The sequence below is a fragment of the Heptranchias perlo genome, chromosome 6, assembly GCF_035084215.1.
Source record: "Heptranchias perlo isolate sHepPer1 chromosome 6, sHepPer1.hap1, whole genome shotgun sequence".
NCBI lineage: Eukaryota > Metazoa > Chordata > Chondrichthyes > Hexanchiformes > Hexanchidae > Heptranchias > Heptranchias perlo.
Window position 1 is genome coordinate 100,326,232 of NC_090330.1, and position 12,470 is coordinate 100,338,701.

General features: G+C 40.7%; 1 protein-coding gene across 1 annotated transcript; it reads left to right on the plus strand.

Moving 5' to 3' along the window:
- The first annotated feature begins 7,201 nt into the window (after positions 1-7,201).
- Positions 7,202-8,689, plus strand: LOC137323100 (BTB/POZ domain-containing protein KCTD12-like). The gene has a single exon (XM_067986519.1). The coding sequence runs from the start codon at positions 7,415-7,417 to the stop codon at positions 8,276-8,278; it is 864 nt and encodes a 287-aa protein (XP_067842620.1). The 5' UTR covers positions 7,202-7,414; the 3' UTR covers positions 8,279-8,689.
- The last annotated feature ends 3,781 nt before the right edge of the window (positions 8,690-12,470 follow it).

The window sequence follows — 12,470 nt, forward strand, 5'->3', positions numbered from 1 at the left end:
GTTGGCAGTCTGTCTGCCCACTCTCTCAGACATTGATGTCAAAGGGGAAGCCCAAAAGGGGAGCCACTGTTAAAAAAAAATCCCTTAGGAAATCTAGACTGGCACTTTTCAGTGCTTCCAGCTTAGAATCCTTTAAAGTCAATCCGGATTCCCACAAAAAAATCTGCTTTTGATTGAAAAATATTTCCATTGTAAAACACAAGCTAATTTGGATAGCATGCACGGTCTGTATCACTCTTTCTATTGCAAATGCAATAAATAATAATTTTTAAAAACATATTTAATAGTACTTGCTTCAGCTAGTATACAATTATGTAAAGTTTCAGCATTTTTGAAAAACACAGTAACTGTAAAGAGTTGTTCACAATGGCCCCGAGTTTCCCCTGGATTGCGTTGGCTTTTTCAGTGCAATTTGGCCGAATCTGTGCAAAAGATCGCAGAATTTCGAATTACGCCGGGCGTAATTTGTACCCAGCGTAATTCGAGTTTCCGTGATCTTTTGCGCTGGCAAAAAAAAAATTGCTGAAACTGGCCCCGCCCACAAAACTGGCCCCACCCCCACTCGAAACAACAAGAATGGTGAGCTTCCGCTGATTGCGGCCGTTCGAGGAGGGTTTTAAAATTAAGCCAGTTTTCTTAAGCACAAAGGCACTAGTAGACATGGTTTAAGCGATTCTAAATATTAATTTACTAAGAAACTGACTAATGTACACCAATGAAAGTAGAAAATGCTTCAGTATAGATTTTTTGAGTCATTTTCAGTGAGTTTAAATCAGGTTACTCACAGGTGGAGGACTGGACACTCTTATTAAAAATGCTTATTTTTTGTGATAAACCCATTTTCAGCTGCATTAATAAAACTGCACCAGGTTACCACTCTTAAATACATCCAGGAATATCTTTGATTGCAAAAAAAAATAAAGAAAAGATTACGTTATGTTAAGCTGATGAATTGCGCTGATTCATGGCAGATTTTACATTTGTGATAATGTTAATGCATTTTAGTGGAAACTTGGGGTAACTCTGCGTAAAATGTGCCAGCGCAATTTTCATCCCAGGAATTAATCTAGTGAACCTTCATTGCACCGCCTCTAAGGCAAGGATATCCTTCCTTAGATAAGGAGACCAAAACTGTATGCAGTTCTCCAAGTCAGGTCTCACCAAAGCCCTGTACAACTGTACTTCCTTACTCTGGTACTCCAACCCCCTTGCAATAAAGGCCAACATGCCATTTGCTTTCCTAATTGCTTGCTGTACCTGCTAACTTTTTATGTTTCTTGTATGAGGACACCCAAGTCTCTCTGAACACCAACATTTAATAGTTTCTCACCATTTAAAAAATATTCTGTTTTTCTATTCCTCCTACCAAAGTGAATAACCTCACATTTCCCCACATTATACTCCATCTGCCATCTTCTTGCCCACTCACTTAACCTGTCTATATCCCTTTGCAGCTTCTTTGCTTCCTCCTCACAGCTTACTTTCCCACCTAGCTTTGTATCGTCAGCAAACTTGGATACATTACACTCGGTCCCTTCATCTAAGTCATTAATACAGATTGTAAATAACTGAGGCCCAAGCACCGATCCTTGCGGCACCCCATTAGTTACAGCCTGCCAACCTAAAAATGACCCGTTTCTCCCTATTCTCTGTTTTCTGTCTGTTAAACAATCCTCTATCCATGCTAATATGTTACCCCCAACCCCATGAACCCTTATCTTGTGTAACAACTTTTTATGTGGCACCTTATCGAATGCCTTTTGAAAATCCAAATATACTACATCTACTGGTTCCCCTTTATCTACCTTGCTAGTTACATCCTCAACAAACTGTAATAAATTTGTCAAACACGATTTCCCTTTCATAAAACCATGTGGAATCTGCATAATCATATTATGCTTTTCTAAGTGCCCTGTTACCACTTCCTTAATAATGGATTCCATCATTTTCCCGATTATAGCTGCTCTTACCGTAAAATCACAAGAAACAACTATTTCAAATAATCCTATTGAAATAGTGTACAAGCTTTAGATATTGGTCCCAAAAAAAAATCATAGTTTGTCAAGTAAATTCTCATTAGGTATTCAGGCTAACAAGCTAGAAATTCTTTTATACAACCAGAGTAAGAATTCAGAAAATCAAAAATAAGATAGTCTACAAATCCACCATTTTTTAATATAAAAGGACTCATTGATGTGTTTTCAAAGTGTATTCTTCACTGAAAAGCTTTTCTTATGAAGAGCACAATGTCAAACTGTAATATTTTGACTTCAATTCTCTGTCATTCTTTTTGAACCTAAAAATTGCTGTCTTACAAGTCAGGAATTACTGATGACAGTGTGCCTTTTAATTGACTCGTTGCACATTCACATTCATATTTCGTATTATGTGGAGAAATTTAATTAAGGCTTTCCCATGTGAGTCTGGATCTCAGTTGACTTTATTTGCCTTTCATTTGATGTCCTGAAGCAAAATTATAATCACACTAGAAATTGCTTCCTAATATTGATCCTATAAATAAATGTACTACAAATCAGGCTTTGATGATTTATCGGTATGAAGCTGATGTACACGTGGAAATAAGATTGAACTGCGTCAAGTCTTGACTGGCATGAAATCTTGTTTTTATAGAATTTTGTTAGAGAGTATAACATTTTGTTCCTATTGGGTACTAGCTTATTACCCAACTAATTAGCATATGCCACTTTTGAAATGGGTACAAAGATGTCAGACAAGTTCAACAGAGTAACTTTACTGTGCTTTAAAGTAAATCTAAAATCAGTATTCCACCAGTTTAGTAATGTAAAAGGTAGGGATTCTGGCCTGATTCATTCTGCAGTTAGTTTTATTGAGATCTGTAAAAATGGCTAAATGGACTTGTATTGAAGAAGGCTGTCTGAGCATACTCTGTGGACTGACATGGAGATATGACTTTCAATAAGCAGTTTGCTGCAGGCTGTGTGGAGGTTTCAACGGGCCAGAAATTGCTTCAAAGAGGACGGTGAGCTCAACAGCGCTCACCGCTGTTAGTGGCCAAATGGAAGAGCAAGTTCTGGTGTCCGCACATGCATAGGCAAACGCGGAAATCTGGAACTTGCTCTTCCAGGTTCGCCAGCGATATGATTGCTTCGCATTAAAGGGACCTCGCAGCTGGAACCAACGGACCAGCGCCAACTTACTCTCCTGCCCAGCTGAAAACTAATATCGTCACAAAACAGGTACGCTGAAAAATATCAGCCCGTATATTGCTCCAAGCAGCGAATGAATGGCGCTCGCCGCTCCATAGATTTATTCTCAGCCACTAACTTACTGCGGGAATTTCCTCTAATCGGAAGCTGAGACAAGCCCAGCGTTAACTCCAGTGAAGCTAGAACCCATGGAAGAAGCGAGAGGATCGATCTCTCCCCTCGATCAGATTGCAGCATCCTTGAAAAGCTGCAAAGAGTCAAAACCTTGAAGTACAAGATGCAACCCAAAAACCAGGAAGTGAAAGCTACAATAAAATAATTTGCAAAAATAGTTATAGACAGCGGAAAAAGAGAGGGTAAGAAATACTGAATTAAATAAAAAAGACAGAAGAAAAAAAGGAAAAAAAAAATTTAAACTTTTAAATTTTTTTTTAAAAAATGTTAATGACTAAAAACTATTAAAATAAGGAGTAATGAGACTCCACATTTTTAAAAGTTAGTTTTTAGTTGTTTGATAGTCATTAAGACTGTTAAAATTTAGTTTAGACTTGGTTTGTTTAAGCGTATCTGTTTTGTGGCGATATTAGTCGCCAGCTGGGCAGAAGAGCAAGTTGGCGCTGGTCCTTTGATTCTGATGATTGCAGCCAGTGAACTAGGAAGAGCAAGTTCCGGATTTCTGCATTTGCCTGTGATTGTGTGGATGCCAGAACATTTTTTAAATTCATTCTTGGAATGTGGGCATCGCTGGCAAGGCCAGCATTTATTGCTCATCCCTAATTGCCCTTGAGAAGGTGGTGGTGAGCAGCCTTCTTGAACCGCTGCAGCCCATGTGGTGAAGGTTCTCCCACAGTGCTGTTAGGTAGGGAGTTCCAGGATTTTGAACCAGCGCGATGAAGGCGCAGCGATATATTTCCAAGTCAGGATGGTGTGTGACTTGGAGGGGAACGTGCGGGTGGTGGTGTTCCCATGTGCCTGCGGCCCTTGTCCTTCTAGGTGGGAGAGGTCGCGGGTTTGGGAGGTGCTGTCGAAGAAGCCTTGGCAAGTTGCTGCAGTGCATCTTGCAGATGGTACACAGCCACGGTGCGCCAGTGGTGGAGGGAGTGAATGTTTAAGGTGGTGAATGGGGTGACAATCAAGCAGACTTGCCCTTTCATTTGGCCACTAACAACGGTGGGCGCTGTTGAGCTCACTGTTCTTTTTAAAGCAATTTCCAGTCCATATTTATCTGCAATTTATCTGAAGAATATATTATTACAACAAACCAATTACAAAATACACCCATTGAAACAAAATGAGTCAGAGCAGTAAGACATTTATTTAGTTACATTTATTTCTTACAATACTATGGAGAGACATTGGGATAGATTTCCTTCTTTATTGCCTGGGTGTTAAGAAACATCTGGTCAGAGCGCAGGAAGGAAACTCTGACAGGAAGGTTCTCATGCTGGTAGCAGAACCAACTTGATTTTCCTTCCATTGAAACTATTAATCTGATAGGTTCTGTAAGGGTGGTGTGATCCTCCCTGTCATATTTTCCTCTCAGCGCTCCAAATTTGTTTCTCCAATGTCTTCTTTGCTGGCCTCCCGCTATCTATAAACGACGGACATATCCAAAGCTCAACTCACCAGATCCTATGCTACATTAAGTCCTGCTCGCCGATCACCACTACATTGGCTCCCTGTCGCCCAACACATTGAATGGAAAATCCTTGTCCTTCTCTTCAAATTACAGTACGGCCTTGCAACCTACCTCTGCAACCCTAATAAGACCATAAGAGATAGGAGCAGGAGTAGGCCATTCGGCCCCTCAAGCCTGCTCCGCCATTTAATGAGATCATGGCTGATCTGATTTTTAGCTCAACTCCACTTTCCCACCCTTTCCCTATATCCTTTGACTCCCTTGCTGATCAAAAATTTGTCTAACTCAGCCTTGAATGTATTCAATGACCCAGCCTCCACAGCTTTTTGGGGTAAAGAATTCCAAAGATTCATGACCCTCTGGGAAAAGAAATTCCTCCTCATTTCCGTCTTAAACGGGCGACCCCTTATTCTGAGACTATACCCCCTAGTTTTAGATTCCCCCATGAGGGGTAACATCCTCTCGACATCTACCCTATCAAGTCCCCTCAGAATCTTGTATGTTTCAATACGATCTCCTCTCATTCTTCTAAACTCCAGCCCTTTCTCCCCATCCGCACCCTTTGGCTTTCCAACTCTAGCCTTGTGTGCACCCACCCACCTGCCCTTTTGGTGATCAAGCTTTTGGCAATATATTAATGGAAGTTTTTGAACCTCAACCCTCCACTGAGCCAAAATGGAAAATTTGGGAATTTATTTGTTTAAAAGAAAAGCTAGCTCCATCTTTTTCACTGGCTCCTTAATGCTTGCCCCATACATAATGGCCCAGAATTTGCTGGAATGGGGCATCTCCATTTGTTAGATTATTTTTCCCTCACCCTTCAGCTTGAAATTTTTTCGGGCTGCAAATTGTTGGAAGTGCGAGCTGATAATGGCATGGCGAGAGCAACTGGGCATCTGGGACCTTGGTGAACGACAGGACCAACAGTCCATCTCCTCAACCCATGAAATTTAAGGATAAAGAAAGAAACAGAGGAACGGAGACGGGCATTAGAGTCAAATTAGATACAGAAGGAGAAATTAAGAGAGGAAAAGAAAGATCGAATTAAGAGAGAAAAAAGAGACAGAAAGGAAGAGTAAGAAAAAAAATGTAACATTTTGAAAAACTCTAGGAACTATTTCTGCCCGCAGGAGTGAGACTCCACAGTTTTAATTGTTCCCTTTCTGGACCTCCAAGGTTGAGTGGCATTGCAGGAACATTAAATTATGTCATTAAATACCAGCCCTAACTTTTTGCTGCGAGTTTAATTAGTTTTAACAGCGCAGATCCAGCAATTTCTTGAAACTCACGGGGAGGCTGACAATCCGCTCAGGTTTTTGCGAGGCAAATCGTCCAGCAATTTGTGGCGATTCGCAACTCACTGCGTATCTCTTCCTCGCCACAAATTGCCATACTGATGAAGGCGAGCTCCGTGAACTCGCTGTAATTTTCCCAGCGACTTCTGGGCCAATATTTTTAAATCCACTAGAGGGCTCACAGCCTCCATTATAAACCCTGAATTTACTGGAGGGGAGTGGAGAGGCTTGAAATGCAATGACCAGCATTTGAAATTCAGTAGTATTAGATTAAATTATTGGATTTAACTCTGGAAAAAAAAAAGAGAAACACTTATTTTTCGTACGTGTTGGGTTTAGGAAAAAGTTCTGATTGATGTCCTTGGCACAAAAGAGTCTTGTAAAACTCGAGCTGCTCACGTTAATATAAAACGGGAAGGAATGGGCGACATTAAATGTGTGCAACTAACGAAAGCATAGATGTGTAAACGATCAACTCTGGATTTAAGTTGTTACGGACAATGCGAATTGCATCCTTCCACTTAAGGATGAAGGGTTATAAAGGATATCTCTTGCACACACTAAATACAAGAGGCTCAGCAGAATTCCTCGTTAAAACATGAAACCTGGAATAAAAGTGATATTGGGGCGAAGTTGCGTGTACATTTTAAAGCAATGATCTATAAAAGCACTGCTGACTCGTGGCTCATGTCCTCACTTTTACTTACTCTTATCCAGGGATGATTTCTTGGCCATTGCGGGTTTTTTTTTAATGGTTGCATTCTATAAATAGACAAGGCATTTTACAAACGGGGTAACTTGGCCGAATAATCACAGGGATTGTTAAATCACGCGTGTTTTGCAGACCCGTTAAACATTGAAAGATTGTTATTGAAAGATTGAGCAATTGGCTCAATCTTGCAACAAAACCGAAATGTGATCGGAAACAATCCGCAAAGAGTTAAACAGAAGTTCGGGCTTTTGTAATGTCGATGGTGATACGTTTTCCGTTTGGGGCAGTTGCTCAAATTCAGACAAACTACTTTGGAAATCGGCAGTACGAACAAAACCAGAACCAATAAAAGTTACAGTCCTTACTTCCTATATGTTTTGTGCGAAAAGCTTCACAGTTAATACTTATTCGTGAGAGTGAAATTGTCAGTCTCTCTTTCCAACTTGTTGATTTGCTGAAACCAAGCGTCACACACATATTTAAATCTCTTCCTCCCACATCTGATATTTACATAAGACAGCACTGCGTTTGGACCAGTCACTTTTATCGGGGTCTCTGCTACATTCCAAGGAGCTCTGAAATGGCTCTTCGAGACAGTCCCTGCGAACTGCCTAACGGGGACTCTCCGTTCCCCGCAGTGGTGGAGCTGAACGTGGGTGGACAGGTCTATGTGACCCGTCATCGCACCTTGACCGCTGTCCCTGATTCTCTGCTCTGGGACATGTTCAGCCGGAAAACCCCCAAAGAGTTGCCCAGGGACAGCAAAGGACGCTTCTTCTTGGACAGGGACGGTTTCTTATTCCGTTACGTCCTGGATTACATGAGGGACCTGAACCTGGTGCTGCCGGATTACTTCCCCGAGAGGAGCAGATTGCAACGAGAAGCCGAGTTCTTCCAGCTCCAGGAACTGGTCAGGCAGCTGAGCCTCAAAGTCAACAAACAGAACTCCGTCAACGAGGAGAACTGCCAGAGCGACCCGGAGGAAGGATTCAGAGGAGCATCCAACACAGACAAGCCTCGTCTGGCCGCATCCTCGGTTACAGTGGTACCGACCCCATCCTCATCCTCGGAGACAACCCAGGCCAAGAGATCAGGTTATATCACTGTCGGCTACAGGGGATCCTACACCATTGGTAGGGATTGTCAAGCGGACGCCAAGTTCAGAAGGGTGGCCAGGATCACGGTGTGCGGCAAGACCTCTTTGGCCAAGGAGGTGTTTGGGGAGACCTTGAACGAGAGCAGGGACCCCGACCGCCCTCCCGAGAGGTACACGTCCCGTTACTATCTCAAGTTCAATTTTCTGGAGCAGGCATTTGACTTGTTGGCCGATGCTGGCTTCCACATGCTGGCATGTAGTTCCACCGGGACTTGCGCCTACGCCAGTGACCAGGGAGAGGACAAGATCTGGACCAGCTACACCGAGTATGTCTTCTGTAGAGGGTGAACTCACCGAGCCAGCCTGTCCAGGAGACCACAGGAGCGACCTGTCTTTTAAAAACAAACCTCTCTTCAATGCCTTGTTGCCTATCCCGTTCGAATGAGCTGGAGGATATGTGACTGACCGCCGCGCCAGAATGGATCTTTTCTTAACCTTTTTTTTGAGTACTATGGTAGAACAGTGTAGTGAGGCCACTCAATGGCGTGGTTAGACTTTACTTTAAGCAGGTATGCCAACCAATAGACCAGACCCACCCAAATAACAGCCGAAACAAAACGTTGCTATTGGAAACTATGGTTCAAATATGTTATGTTAGTGATTCTGATGATAAGCAATCGACAGCACAGAGCGATGACTATAAGTGATTTTATACCACTGGTATGGAGGTGCACAACATGAATAAATGTTTGTAATTCAGCAGTCTCGTTTGTTTAATTTATTACAGTGTGGGTTTTGGTCACAAACTTCTCCAGGGTTCAGTTAATGCACCAAAATAGTACTTTTTTAAAGGGGTATTATTGCTGTTTAGGGTAGGGGAACATGCTCTGTATCTGCTCATGATCGGTGCAGTAAATCCCATAGGCTTGTTATTCAGTGTTTTGTTTAAACCCCAAGTCTGGTATAAAATCTGACTACATAAGAAAAAAGATTGGGCTCCTGTATAATGGGAGAAAGTTTCCACTGTAGTTTATGTGTTACCAAATTGTAAGCACGTTGTTTATAAACACCCAGAGGTAATCTTCCCATGTTGTGTTTTGGCTGGACTGATATTAGACTTGGAGAGTATGTCTTACCGCTTTCCGTTGTCTGAACTGGCTTTCACTCCTCTCAATTTTTGTCTGCCATTTTGAAAATCACATTAGCAAAGATTAAACTTAGACATTATAGGCTGGCACTCTCGACATTGGTATGATTTTAATAATTCAATATTTTTTCCCCTTAAACGTGACCCTAGCAGTAAACTTCCACGTTCTGTTTCACTGCAAGTTACTTTTTCACTACAGAACTGAAGTCATTTTGTGTACATGCACAAAAGGCTTCCATATATCAAACAGGAAGTTTCCCTTCCTCATTTAATGTTTGCTGTAGATGAAGCATATCATCAGACGACTCAGCAACTCTCATAATGAATAAGATAGTTTTGTCTGTCATGCATTCTATTGCAGTCAACTATTCAAATCGCCCCATTGGGTTCTTGTTTTTAATATTCAGAATTGTTGCTTTAAAGTCCGGGGTCAATAATGCACTAGTTTGGTGTTTGGGACCTGCTGTTTGTTAGTTGTAATAAGCAGCAAATATTCTGATGTGAACCAAAGAAATAGCAAATGTGAGACTGGAGAAAAACTGCCCAGTCCTTAAAAGGAAAAAAATAACAAGCGGGTTACAAGTGGAAAAAAAAGTTAAATAAAACAAGTGGAAGAAAGCAGATGGTTAAGGAGTAGAAGTAAAATATCTCTCACTTGCCCTATAGTGAAAAGATAGGAGTTCGAGAGAAAAAGAAATTAGAAAAAAAAATGAGAAATTACCAATGAAAATCTGAACTTTTGTGAAATTACAGCTCCTAAACCAATTACTTGGAAATCAGAACATATCTTTTTAAATACATGTTGGTTCTGGATCACTAACAGGATTTTCTTTTTCTGGCCAGTTTCTCTCTGCCAATTTTTTCAATCTCTCTGCTACTGATTGTGTTGTCTCCTTGCTGGGCTATGGTTCAATTGCTCAACCCAAGTGAGCATTATTCATCTGTGAGTCTTGACAGTGAGTTTTAGCAGTCAACTGTGGGGCGATCGCAGCCGAGTTAGATTGGTCAACTCAGAAGAGACCAGGGATTAAACTTTTGACTTGCCTGGCTTTGCGACTCAGCTATTCATTGGATAATCTTGAAAGCTGCAATCATAATTAATGGATTTCATTTTCAAGTTAGATCATTTCTTTAGGCAAATTCCAGTGCACCAAAGCACTTTTAGTTAGCTGGTAAAATTTCTAAGTTGCAGCTCTGAGCTTGCAAGTCATAAAACCTGCAAGAACTTAAAAAATATATACAAGATTTCATGGTAAATCCTAGAATTGGTGCTGATTTATTTTTCATAGTTATTATTTTGTATACATTAGCTAACAATATAGGAATATAATAAACTCAGAGATTCTCTTACATTTATTGACCAAAATACATTTGGCTCCCAGTGAAGAACAGTGAAAGTAATGTACTAAAATTAACAGAACAGTTACTATTAATTTTTGCCTAGGAATCATTCTCAGATTGATCATTATTAACTGCTAATCAATAAAGTTTAAAAGAAATCAAAATCTATTTCAAGACAAGGAAGGAAATCAAATGTCTTATTAAAAGAGCGTTAACAAGTATGATTTTCTGGCAGAGTGGTACAGTGTGGATTAATTCCCCCACCCCCATTTCTCACACAGTGAGTTCCCTATTTTAGTTTAGTTGTGTGGGAAGGCACCAAGTAGAGGTCCACAGGGAAGGAAGGATGAAGAGCTATTCTCAGGCACCATCTGAATAACTGCTGACAGAACGGCAGTGATAGAGGCTTAGGAGCTGGTTAACTGCTCATCCTCATCACAAGACATTGTGCACCGAGAGCAAGACAAAGAGGAAGGGTGAAAATGAAAAACATCATATAAATAAATGGCTCGCAACCTGGAAAATTCTGTACACAAACTGCAACCCCCCATTTTATAGAAATAAATGTGACAATGGAAAATTTCTCTAGCTTCATGCTGAATACAGTTTTGATTAGTTTCAAAAATATAATCCAGATGCAAAAATGTATTGTGAAAATTGCATCTTTAAATCTGACCAAAATATTTTAATTTAAAACATTTTAACAGATTTATATTTCCACTGCTATCCTTGACTCTTTGAACTAGCCTTTGTTTGTACACAGTAACTTGTGGCTTATAAAATGGAAATTCCAGTGGCATTGCACCTTTAAGACAGTTGCTGTAAATATCTTGTCTCATTCCCACTGCTGCTGTGTAAGTGGAGAGAGTGAATGTGCTTTCCTATTTACAAAGTAGCCAGCCAGAGGGGCAGGCAGGGTAAATTGTTTGCTCAGCTGTTATATGCTTATTTGTAGATGTTATTTGTTTTTAGTTAATATATGTTAACAAACTGACAAAATATAAACCAATTACTAGTATCCAGGCAGGCAGATATGATGCTCATTGAGTGAACAGTGTGGTAAATCAGTAGCATGTTGATTTTGTTCCCAGCTGTGACTTTGGTTTATGTAGAACAGTGTGGGTTGGCAGAAATCTAGATGTAATTGAGAACTTTGTCTTAACACAAGGGACCCCAGTACTAAATTAGAAGGGGAAAACAACCATGGTTGGTCAAACAACAGTTCTCATTAATTTGGATGATGTGACTAATGCTGAGCTTTGGGATCTCTTATTAATGTAAGGATGAACAGAAACACTGAAAGAGAGCCATATTGTTTGTAAAACTACAATACACAATGTATCTGCTAGATCATTACAATTTAATAATTAAACAGCGTTGTTTAAATTAAATACCTCTGATGTCAGTTATCTTTCAGCTTGATTTTAACTAATCACTTGTGGGAACTCTCTCCCGCAAAAAAGCAGTAGATGCTAGCTCAATTAATAATTTTAAATCTGAGATCGATAGATTTTTGCTAGCCGCAGGTATTAAGGGATATGGAGCCAAGGCGGGTAAATGGAGTTAGGACACAGATCGGCCATGATCTCATTGGCAGTACAGGCTCGAGGGGCTGAATGGCCTACCACTGTTCCTTTGTTCCTATGTTCCTAATTATACCATGTTAGCCAAGGTAGTACCGAAAGGGCGGTAAGAATGTGGAACGCACTCCACAAGGAGTAGTTGAGGCAAATAGCATTGATGCATTTAAGGGGAAACTAGATAAGCACATGAGGGAAAAAGGAATAGAAGGATATGCTGATAGGGTTAGATGAAGTCGGGAGGGAGGAGGCTTATGCAGAGCATAAACGCCGGCATGGACCAAATGGCCTGCTTCTGTGCTGAAGTTTCGATGTATCTAAACAGAAGCTTTGTTGCTGGAAATCTGATGTTCCTTATTTGGCTGACTACTACTTGGCAGATATGTTTACATGCTTTCCCAGCCAAAGAAATCCTTTCATGGAGTGACAAATACCTTGTGATGCCCAAGCTTAGTTTCTAAAAGGTACGATG

Coding starts and splice junctions, on each gene's coding strand:
- LOC137323100 (XM_067986519.1), top strand. CDS start 7,415: ATGGCTCTTCGAGACAGTCCCTGCGAACTGCCTAACGGGGACTCTCCG.